At 35.6% G+C, this 12,231-nt stretch overlaps 1 protein-coding gene across 1 annotated transcript; it reads right to left on the reverse strand.

Annotated features, from left to right (window-relative positions):
• Positions 1 to 944: 944 nt before the first annotated feature.
• Positions 945 to 11,191, reverse strand: LOC137391290 (ribonuclease P protein subunit p30-like). Its single transcript, XM_068077717.1, has 10 exons — positions 11,106 to 11,191; positions 10,878 to 10,999; positions 8,964 to 9,041; positions 8,606 to 8,671; positions 6,934 to 7,020; positions 6,731 to 6,847; positions 5,807 to 5,836; positions 3,655 to 3,692; positions 3,405 to 3,484; positions 945 to 1,236 (listed from the first exon to the last, which is right to left on the reverse strand). The coding sequence occupies exons 1-10, from the start codon at positions 11,185 to 11,187 to the stop codon at positions 1,088 to 1,090; spliced, it is 849 nt and encodes a 282-aa protein (XP_067933818.1). The 5' UTR covers positions 11,188 to 11,191; the 3' UTR covers positions 945 to 1,087.
• Positions 11,192 to 12,231: the final 1,040 nt, after the last annotated feature.

Consider the following 12,231-nt stretch of genomic DNA (forward strand, 5'->3'; position numbering starts at 1 on the left):
TGACATGCTGTTAGTCTATTCCAACCTACACTTGACGCTAAAAATTTCATTTGATGTTTCATTCATTTTTAGCCCAATTATCTTTTCATTTATATTTCACTCAATTAATTCTGCTATGTTTTTACCATCATAATTGAGTACCACTAAAGCTATACTTATGCATCGCCACATAATTATGTTTAGTCATTCCATTAAGTCATTCCATGTTTAGTCATTCCATTCCATTATGTTTCAATAAAATATTCTTTATTGTTAATTGTAGTGGTTTCTAATGACAAGTGTTCAAATTGAACGTCTGTGTAAGATGTTTGTTTTGTAGATGTCATAAATCTGATCCTGAAATGTTATGAAACCCTTGTGGCTTTTTATAGGCAGCTATTTGAAAGCATCACTTGAACAAAAAAATAATAAAAGCAAGCTTTGAGCGTAATATCTCTATTATGACGGTATAGTCGCTTTATGGGACCTAATATTGACATATAATGTAGCTTATGAGATACAACAAAACATGCCACCATACACATTAGCCAATCGTTTACTGTTTATTTTCTAGGTGCGATAGAGGCTAGTTAATGTTGTTCAGTGAAATTTATAGAAACTAAATGCATTTCCTTGAATTTCATTTCATCACACTTTCAAGTTGTTCTGGCTGCACAGTCATCAAAGCTGTCTTGTTGGGGGCGCTTGTAAAAACAATTTCAGCCGACAAATAACACCACCTTTTCTCATCGAATGTTTTATGAAATACTGTAATGTGTGCTTCTATTTATAGAATCTTGATATTTTAGCCTCTTGTTTTAGAAGCGTTGTTGATCAACATTGCTTTGCATTTTTCCAGGTCGCGGTTTCGCTGCAGAAGAGATGCAAGGATTGTTATTTTTTCAGAAAAGGTGGAAGATTATACATGGACTGCCGGACGCATGGCAGACACAAAACAATGCAAAAGATTGGTAAAAAGAAATATCAATTATATTTTAGCGATAAACCTTTTTGGTCCTGAATGATGATGCTGTACCACATGTATGCATAAGTGATCGTATAAAAATAATAGATTACATAAATTTATGGTGGGCACAAAAATGTGATGTCACTGGTCAGCTTTAAGTTTCTTGTTTTTTGGGTTGGGAGTTTGATGAGATTTCCGCTTTTTCTGTTTTTCAGAAGGCTCACAGTTGGTAACGCCATCTGCAACTACTTTGTGTATATCCATACTGCCAGCTATACTTTTCCTTAGCTCTGCAATATAATGTATTGGACAGCAATTATGGCGTTAAAGCAGGACAATAGGGCAGTGAAATATGATTCAAGTTATACTAAATTCATCGTCTTTAGTCTCTTCCTCACGACAACATCAAAAGATTATTAGCTGGATACTAGTAAGGTCTTGTTGCTCACAGTAGCATTTCAATGAGACAGAGGACAAACTTGATGTAGTGGAAATTAATATGAAACCTTGTGCCTACATTCTTTTTCACGACGAGAAGCGGAATACTAAAGTAATACATTTTGACCTTGAATATTTAATATTTAGGCTGGTTTGTACAGAACCTAGAAATATACCTCAGCATTTGGAGTTGATCCGTTTCGACATTTGCTTCATATGCTGAAACTTACGTGATGCAGCAAATATTTCAATAAGAATACATAGTATATTTATTAATTGATTGCTTAAAAAGCACTAAGAATTAGATCTAAAAACTAAATCATACATAGAAATCAAATCAATTGAGAAACAGTCAGGAAAAGCTGTTTTTATGGTTACTTAACCTTATAGAAATGTGAACAGAGGTGTAGGAATAGCAATGCCTAAGGTAGATGCGTAGGTAGATGCATAGGTGATAAAAATACAGTACATGGCATCGGATACTCTAACTTACAATAGATGAAGTCTATCTTGACTTACTTTATATACTCTTTATTATTGTAATTTCTACCAGCTTTTATTTTTACTTACAAAACTGTAACTGTTTAAGAAATTTCATACGTTGTATGTTGAAAATACTCCTATTGAGACAAATTTTTGATCAAATTTTACTGATGTAGAGGTGATCGTACGTCATGTTCAAGTTTAAAAACACCAAAAAGTTACATTCAGTATGCAAATATATGACCAATTTCAAATGTACTGCTAGCCTAAAGCTAAGAAAGTTATCTAGCAATCATACACTATGTTTCCATGATGCGCAGTGCTTTGGAGTTGCGCCATCTCCGAATCATGGAAACGGCGTCTTCGCACTGAAATCACTGCGCACTGATCAGTGTGAAGCCAGTGCTAATTCGCAGCAAGGAAACAGCGACTGCGCAGTGGCTGCGCATAGCTCTCATGCCGTGGAGACGGATTCTTCGAGGGCCATAAACTAGTACAAAGGTTGTCCTGCTAATCTTGTTTTCTATTCCGATCTTCTTTCACCTAAATTTAATTATGGTCTGCATTCACGAGGATGATGAGGTGATTACTTTCCTGGACTTTGTTATCGATGCCAACACTTTTTGAAAAATAGGTGGCAAGTCCTAAATTAATGTTTAAATAATATATTACTTAAAAATACTTATTAAAAATATATTACTTTGTAAAAAGTGTGTTAAGGTTTGTAAAACCTTGTGAATGTGTTTTGTAAATAAAAGTATAATGACGACAGAATCATAAAAAGACCGTTTATGATGTTCGGTATCCGCGATCGATTCTATTTCTCCATCAGGCGATTCGATTTATACAATTTCTCTTCTCTGGCTAATTTGCTGAAAACCACTGCGCAGCATAGAAACATACAATCCCCTCGACTTCGGAGGGGGCTGCTTCGCAGTACTGCGCACCATGGAAACATAGTGATAGAGTGATCTTTCATCACGCATTGGGATGGGTTAACTATCGATTTAGGAACATTTCAGCAGATTGTTGCACGATTTTACGCTTTGTGACCATGGTGACTTGAAATTCAAATAAAAAAATCTTACGTTATACTTAGAGAATATAATGGAGAGATGACACTTTGCTTAGGATGAAAATTATTGTTTATAATTCGCTGTTAATGAATTTCCATGGCACTTGATCCATTAATATGACGAGCTGAGATCTTTCATTGTGCCAGTTTTTCTTTTTTTATTTGAAATATGCAGCGATCAGGTGCTACTATGGTAAATTTTATATTAAAAATTTAAAATGTCGAACAAACAAATGTTATTTGCAAAAAATTATATTGCATTCCTACCAACAACAGCCATATCAACTACTTTGTGGCACCTATTATGAAAGAACCCGAGAACATCTCAAAGTGAAGACAAACTTAATACATTTTGAACAAATCATTTTTTAGGTTTGTACAAAAAATCTGTGTAAGCTGGAACAAATCTAGTTAATAGAATGCAAGGTGAGTTGCGATAAAAGACAAACTCTTAAAACTCACCAGAATGCTTAAGAGCATCGAGGCAGTTCTTGCTCACAGTTAGCTTTGCCATCCCTATAGGTAGTCCAAAGAGCACAGCTCTGTATGGTGGCCATTAAGGAGTGTACACGCAGTGTTTACATAAAACGAGCAGTTCTTTACCTCAAATATTGACCAAAGGATACAACCATCAGGCCGATTACATGCTGTATTGGAGGCACAATTCTACATCACAAGTATTTGCTTGCAGTTAAATCAGGTCAAAGGATACAAGTTGGCAACATCATATGGTCCTCTATTGAATTGCACCTGCAACCATACAATAATTCAGAGGCCTTTGCAATCCTGCCATGTGTGCATAAAGTACATGTGCGCAACATAAACATGAAGACAAGCATTGGACTTGGCACTACAATATGTTATACTAAAATTATCCAGCGTGCAAAGGATAAAGGCGTAATGACATTTTACTGAAGCTGTTGAGGTATGCTAGACGCCATTCAAATTACGTTGCTGACTATTTATCTCTTCGGGAATTTATGTTCACATACCAGCATGCAGGGCTTTCCCTTCTGCTTAGTCTTAGCACGCATCTTTAATGTATTGTAAAACCTCTATTTGACCGCCGTCGTGCTCTGTTTTTAACCCTTCCCCTGTAGAGATGTTTTATTAGAGGTGACGCTCAAATAGAGGTTAGCGTTGTATTTTCTAGACAATTCGTCAGATTTGTGGGAAGGTAAATTTAACCCTATTACGGGCGAAGCGAATGTCGCCTATATTTTGCCCTCTTTTTCGGGTGGAGCGATATTCACCTTTATGGATGCAAGAAATCTGATAACCCAACTCTAATTTCTCATGGATCTCTAAATAATTATGCTTTGGGACGCTGAGAAATATCTCTATCGGTTGATATCTATTGCTTGCAATTAACCTACGATAATCATATCACCTGTGGTGCAATTTGTTGGAGCTTCCATTTTTTTTATTTCATTATTTTAAACTTGAGGTGAAATTTATTTTATAACTATATTTAACAGTGTTGCATAAAAGCTCACTGCACTCATTGGTAATTTTGCTACAGTTTGCAGCCAAAACTGGCTTTTTATATGCAATAGAACAGATATTATGAGTGTCGATCCATTATAAGCCGAGTGATGCCACAATGATGCTAAAAAATAATATGTGATAAATCTGCAAATTTATAAGTTATATAATCGTAATCTATCAAAGCTACAAATGTATACATATTTGAAAAAGTGACATAAACAAACCATATTTATAATACATGCAAAAACAAAAAGTAACATTTTTGAAAAAATATATTTGCATCATTTGATCAGCCAGTTGCAGTCTGATTGTTGCTTTCGTTTGGAACCATTCCATCTTTTTCTGGCTGTTCAAAACCTTCCAGTGTCTTACAACTTACATAAAACTCTTCTGCACTGCTGAACTAGTCAATATTACTGTCCAAACAATTTTTTAGCAGAGCATGACTTTTATGCATTGCTATTTGGAAAACTTCTCGTGAAAATAATGACAAACTTTTAGTCGCATGAGCGCTAAGCACAACTTTTAGTCTGGAAGTAGAAATACAGGTTCCATGGTAAGTGTAAACCGCTTCTCACATACGCCGAAGTATCAAGACCGCGTTAAACAAGGAACTATTGTTAGCATGATACAGTTATTAATTATAGTTAGGGTTGAACAAGGAACTATTGTTAGCATGATACAGTTATTAATTATAGTTAGGGTTGAATGCTTCCCAAGTTTCCTAAATTAAAAAATAACAAAACAAGCTTTGGAGTTAGAAAACTGACTTTGATGCGAACAGCAATAACAAAAAAATAAATGGTTAATGATGTAACCGAGTCATTATTAGCACCATTTTGTGGACACTTCTACTGATCACTTTTTATTATGGAAGACCAATGAATGTCAAAGTGGCGGTCAAATAGAGGTGATGTTCAAATAAAAGTGCCATTTAAATATAGGTTTTACGGTATCTCCCAATATGTACATGTATTAAAAAAGATAAGACAGAATGAGTTCTTAATGTGTATAAGAGAAGGTAAAATAGCATGAGTTCCTAATGTGTATAAGAGAAGATACGATAGCATGAGTTCCTAATGTGTATAAGAGAAGATAAGATAGCATGAGTTCCTAATGTGTATAAGAGAAGATAAGACAGAATGAGTTCTTAATGTGTATAAGAGAAGGTAGGATAGCATGAGTTCCCAATGTGTATAAGAGAAGATAAGATAGCATGAGTTCCTAATGTGTATAAGAGAAGATAAGACAGAATGAGTTCTTAATGTGTATAAGAGAAGGTAAGATAGCATGAGTTCCTAATGTGTATAAGAGAAGGTAAGATAGCAGGAGTTCCTAATGTGTATTAGGGAAGGAAGGATAATGCGAGAACTTACGGAGTTGTGGCCGCTGGAGAGAATCACATTCTGCAACAAAAGGTACATGATAAGTAGGATAGGAAACCAGAAAATGATACAAGCAGCGAATGAATAGTTGTACAGTGTACAGTACTTCACAGCAAACGATACAAGCAACGAATAAATAGTTGTACAGTGTACGGTACTTCACAGCAAATGATACAAGCAACGAATGAATAGTTGTACAGTGTACGGTACTTCACAGCCAATGATACAAGCAACAAATGAATAGTTGTACAGTGTACGGTACTTCACAGCAAATTATACAAGCAACGAATGAATAGTTGTACAGTACTTCACAGCAAACGATACAAGCAACGAATAAATAGTTGTACAGTTTACGGTACTTCACAGCAAACGATACAAGCAACGAATAAATAGTTGTACAGTGTACGGTACTTCACAGCTAACGATACAAGCAACAAATGAATAGTTGTACAGTGTACGATACTTCACAGCCAATGATACAAGCAACAAATGAATAGTTGTACAGTGTACAGTACTTCACAGCAAACGATACAAGCAACGAATAAATAGTTGTACAGTGTTCGGTACTTCACAGCAAATGATACAAGCAACAAATGAATAGTTGTACAGTGTTCGGTACTTCACAGCAAATGATACAAGCAACAAATGAATAGTTGTACAGTGTACGATACTTCACAGCCAATGATACAAGCAACAAATGAATAGTTGTACAGTGTACGGTACTTCACAGCCAATGATACAAGCAACAAATGAATAGTTGTACAGTGTACGATACTTCATAGCCAATGATACAAGCAACAAATGAATAGTTGTACAATGTACGGTACTTCACAGCAAATGATACAAGCAACAAATGAATAGTTGTACAGTGTAGGGTACTTCACAGGTAAAACCTATTAAAGACTGAAGGCTCACCTTCCCTTTAGAAAAGATGAGCAATTCCTGTGCAAGTTCAATAGTATGCTGCCTAGCAGTGGAGTCAGCAACACAGGGGCCATAGTTCAACTCAAACACAATCCCTCTTCGTATTGCCTGAAGTGAATAGACATCCATATGTAGTTGATTTCATTATTCGCCAAAAGAAGTACAAAATATCACAAAAATCAACAAACACTTACCATTTTCACAAGCTCCTTTTTGAAATAATAGCTTTTTCTATAGTCAGCATCTAATGTGATGATATCAACATCTTCCTCAACCAATCGCTGTAATAGAGATGGCCCGGTACACATACAATTATGAACTAACCAGTCGCTTTGCCTGGTGCAATGGACTGATAACCATTAATATATTGAACGTTACAACTAAAACTAATCTTTGTAGTCAAGTAACGAGAGCTGTGTTCGTACGTGCGTTCGAAGCCAAGGTTAGAGGTTGGGATAAAAAGTGTTTTGTACTGGACTTGTACTCTTGATATACATCTTAGTGGACCACCGTGATAACACCTGCCCTAATCGATCACCTATCAGCATTCCAGACTAATTGCGCAGATATTCTCTGTGCTTTATATATCTCTATCTATATACCGCATCTTATATCTATATATTTCTCAAAGTTGGTCGTCGTATGTGGTATGTGTATTCGTAGGTTTGATTGTCCGGCTATAGATCTTATAATCTTGAAATAAAGATTCCGTACCGAAGAAGATTAGATCTGATCTCGGACCCTGCCGTTCACCAGTCTGATGCCCTACCCACTAGACTACCGAAATTGAATTGCTAGATTGCCAATATAAGTCATTATATGAGCAAATACCTAACTGTTTGCGTACGACGCGAGTCAAAGCATAACATCACGAGAAGCTGTTCGCTCACATTAAACGTACTGGTTAATAGCCGCAGGCTAATAGTTAATAGGCTAATAACTCTCACTACTTCTCATTGTTTATAAGACAAAACACTTTTCTCATGATATGTAGTTTGATAGTTAGAATGGCAAATGTTGTTATATGTTAAATACAAATCGATTTTCTGTCCAAAGACATTTCTATTACCCGGGCAATGCCGGGTGGCACAGCTAGTATAATATAATAGATGAAGTTGGAACAAAACATTTCTTCATAACTTTTTACGGCACACCTGACAATCTCTAAATGACACACTAAACTGCTTGAGTCCTAGTCATTATAATGGCATGCTGATATGCTACAATACTTCACAGTGAGCTAAATTGCATGTTTACAAATTGTTACTATATCTGGATTGCCTTTTAATTAAGAAAATGAATTATAAATTGAAAATCAACAAACTGAAAGTTTGACATGTATATGATTCTTGACTCTAAAAAAAGCCCAACATACCGTAATTGTCTAAGTTAACAGATAATATCCTTCGAATAATATCAACTACGGATACCTCCTACGGATAATATCAACTACAGATACCTTCTACAGATAATATCGACTACAGATATCTTCTACAGATAATATCAACTACGGATACCTCCTACGAATAATATCAACTACGGATACATCCTATAGATAATATCAACTACAACACCCCCTTATAGTCTGAAGCCAGTTTGCTGTATCAACCAGTCCCTATATCTGCTTATATGCTGAACGTATCTATCTGCTTATATGCTGTATATGCTGCCTCAGTAGGTTCCGGTTGATACAGCAAACTGGTTTCAGACTATAAGGGAGTGTTGTAGTTGATATCTGTATGAGGCATGTTTCACCTAGCTAAACATGTATTATATATATATATATATATTTATATGAGCTAGGTGAAACACACTAGTTTTTAACTATAACAGACAAAGGGCATAGAGGTTAGATTGTGTACCTACCTCCAATGCTAGGCCATCTAATGGTTTTCCTGCTATCAAGTCAAACTGTTCCAGCTGAGGCTTCATCTACATAGCAAGCCACAAGACTATATATTTAAAAAGGACATTGTTCAGACTATGCATAGACAAAAGAGGTGTTAGAGTATGTAACATCATTATATAATTATGCATATTAACATTGTCATGCAGCATTTGATAGTCAAAGATGTATGTATGGATGCACAGGTAAATCAATATATATTCATCTTACTACATTTACATGCGTATGTAAACATGTAAACGCTGGTGCAAAGAATTTACAGTAGATAAAAGATGTTACGATGGTCAACTAGCATGAATATAAGTTCTTGTAACTTACTGTTCTAGAGATGTTACTTTTGCCAGTACATTCCACAGTGATACGAGAGAGAATCTTGATTTTATCACCATCATTTACCTGACATCACAATGAAATGAATTTTATGACAAAAGAGTAGACAACTCCCAAAACAATCAAGCCGCCGATTTAAGGATCTAATAAGACAGACTTGAGGATGAGTCGAAGCAAATACCCATGGGTGATCTGATAGACAGACACAATGGCAAACTAAAAGACAGGTTCAGGAGTCACTCAAAGGCTGTACAACCAATACAACCTGTAGGTTATCCTGACAACCATTCTCGGTGCTCAGAAAAAAAGAGTTAAAGTTGGAGGCAACTATGGGAAATTCAGAGAGCGGCAAAAACTGCTCCTGCTTGATAATCTACTCCACTAATAGCAAGACACTTTATAGAGAAGTGGAGAGTGAACGCAGCTATGATAGGATGACTGACATTTCAATGCTAGGGGAGAAATGGTACCAGATATTGATGCTATCCTCTAAATAGCTTCTCAGGCAACCGAGCAGTTGACAAATGCAGCATTTTCAATTGTATTATAACTAACAGTGTAAGCTGCATGAAAAATCATTAATTATATAAGGAACAATTTGAAAGAGAACTCAACTATTCGTAGCTAACTAATATCATTGACAGTTGCGTAAAGTGTGAGTCCTACTACGGCAGTGGGTGTCTTAACAACTAGTGGCTATAAAGTAAATAAGAGAGAAAGAATTTAAACTAAACATGAACAAACTTCCATAATTTCATAGGACTACGACACGGGTGCATGAGATACAGACCTGTTGACAACTTGCGAGTCGTGTCAAAAAAGTCGACCACTTTGTATCAACTTATATCGTTATATTTAGTCTTAATTCTTTAAAAATTTTGCGCAAATTTTTTACACTTTCTATCTGTTCTAGCGTGCCATTGATTATTTCCAGAACATCACCTTAGTATAGTTCAATCTCCTTTCCGTGTTGCTGATGTGTGGTGTTCAATATGGATAGGCCTACCAGTTCGTACTTACATAATTTTCTCTGATGAGTATGCTTGTCTTTTCAGGTGTCCAAAACTAACAGTAATAAATTGATTCTAATAGTAATATTAAGTAATGTAAGTTTATTTTATAATTTTATTCAAGTCAGAAGTTTGAAGTAAGGCATTATACTTACATACACATATAATTACCTACGAGATAATTAAGTATGTAATGCTAATAAAGAGTTTACATACATACATATATATATATATACATAATAAATATTAAATAATTCAAAAAGAGTGGACTCTAAGTTGATTGAACAAGTAGATCACTGACTCAATTGCACTCATGTGTTGGCGATAAAAACAGTCACATAGCAATCATTAAACACCAATATGTCCACCAGGGCATATCTACTACCAAAACGAATTTCTATTAACCAAAATGTTCATAATGTAGTGTTTTGAACAGGAACATGTGATGGCTTGTTACATTTAATGCTTCAGAGACTGACAGAGAGGTTAGCCTTGCTATAGCGAGACACGAACAGTGGCTGTGCGAGAAGCTAGTTGAAAAACATTTCACCCTATCTTACATCTTAAAGTTGTATCTTCTTTGTATTACAATAGAATATAATTAATCGGGAGAGGAAACATGAAAAGCTCTAGAAAAAAAAACACAAAACACTAAATGATAGTTTTAATTGTTTTAACATACATGTATATATCAGGAGTATAGAGAATTCCTACGCAAAATCTATCAGCAACCAGTGAAACAAAACAAGTATATTCTCCTATACGTACACAAAAAAGACCATAAAAAACGGTAGTTGTCTTATAGGCTATTTAGCAGAGATAAATTGTGGTTTGAACAATCAATGCTATTAAAACTACTTGAGAACACGATTGATGTTAAAATAATGCCAACCTTCTGTAACTTGCTCTGAAATGATTCCGGGCATGTGACCTTTTTGATAGAATATTTGACTTTTTGCTTGGTATCAGGCTCATTGATTACGCTCTGGTCCACCGCGAAGGTTCTGTATCCGACTGAGAAAAAAAGTGGTATTCACTCTTATAGTATTATCTAACAAGAAAAAGTCTCAATAATGATAGTAAAACTGCACAATAATATTCGCAATAGTTTAACACCTACGCTGTACAGCCTGCAAAATGTATTTTTCTGGGAAGTTTTGCAACGAATCGGTGGCAATGTGTAGATCACAGGGCGCGGACATCTTGATTAATAGCTATCTGCAGCAAGTTTTCTGGGATAGGCATGCTACTCAAATCGATCGTAACACGTGGACAAGAGTTATCGGTCTGTGGCGCGTAACATTGACACGAGAAGACAACCTTTTTTTTATCGAGTATTGATTTACGTTTACATACAAATGGTCTTGTTGCTAACCATCGGGCTAACCGTGCCATGTTGTAAAAGTTGTCTGTAAAGTAGCAGTGAAATAAGCTCAATTATAGCATTGCATTCAGAACTCAATGTTCAACCATGGATGCTCTTTGATGCTAATGCATTACAACCATGTGTTTATTAGGCCGAAATTTATTGCAGTTACTAAACTGGTAGGGGCTTTGTAGTAGGTTATAGGCTATCAGCGCATCAATCCTAAAAGTATACATATTAATCATTGTCTACTCAGTCATATGAGTGCTAAGGCAGGTATATCTTTTTTGTACAAAGTACTCACTATTATTATTCACTATTCCATTACTATTATGCAAGTATTATTAGCACTGCCTACCATTACGATATGATCGAGACTAAGTAGTCATATTTGCACTACTCTGTAGAACAGACACCAAGACAGTAAAATAATGATTTGTTTGTCACTATGCGACACTCCTTGATAGGGTCTTGGTCCCAAATAATTCCATGCTAAATAACTAGAATAAAAATATCTTTATTTCTCCCTCTCAGTCTAGGAACTGAAATACTCTAACTTGCAAGTCCTTGCATACATAAAAACATGGCAACAGCTAATGGAGGCTGTGAACTACTGAATCATCAGCATCTCTGGTCAATCACCACCGATAATAATTTTTGCTGAGCTCTGAGCTACGCGAATATTTCAAATACACCTGCAATCGAATTCAAACTTGTGAGAGCATAACATTTATATGATCAGTAGAAAGCATATCTACGCATCAAAAAATAAAAACCCAAATTCTGACTAAAATACAATATTAGGGCTAGGCAACAGAAGACCTCACGTTTAGTTTAACTTGGCCAGGTATTGGCTTGTTTAACTCCACGAAGTTAATCA

Source organism: Watersipora subatra, chromosome 3 (genome assembly GCF_963576615.1).
Source record: "Watersipora subatra chromosome 3, tzWatSuba1.1, whole genome shotgun sequence".
Classification (NCBI taxonomy): Eukaryota; Metazoa; Bryozoa; class Gymnolaemata; order Cheilostomatida; family Watersiporidae; genus Watersipora; species Watersipora subatra.

Bases quoted from the DNA above. Each gene is read 5' to 3' on its own strand.
- LOC137391290 (XM_068077717.1), bottom strand. From the start codon at position 11,187: ATGTCCGCGCCCTGTGATCTACACATTGCCACCGATTCGTTGCAAAAC. The intron at 8,672-8,963 runs GTAAGTTACAAG...CTTGCTATGTAG, and splicing joins AAAGTAACATCTCTAGAACA to ATGAAGCCTCAGCTGGAACA. The intron at 3,485-3,654 runs GTATCCTTTGAC...GCCACCATACAG, and splicing joins CCATATGATGTTGCCAACTT to AGCTGTGCTCTTTGGACTAC.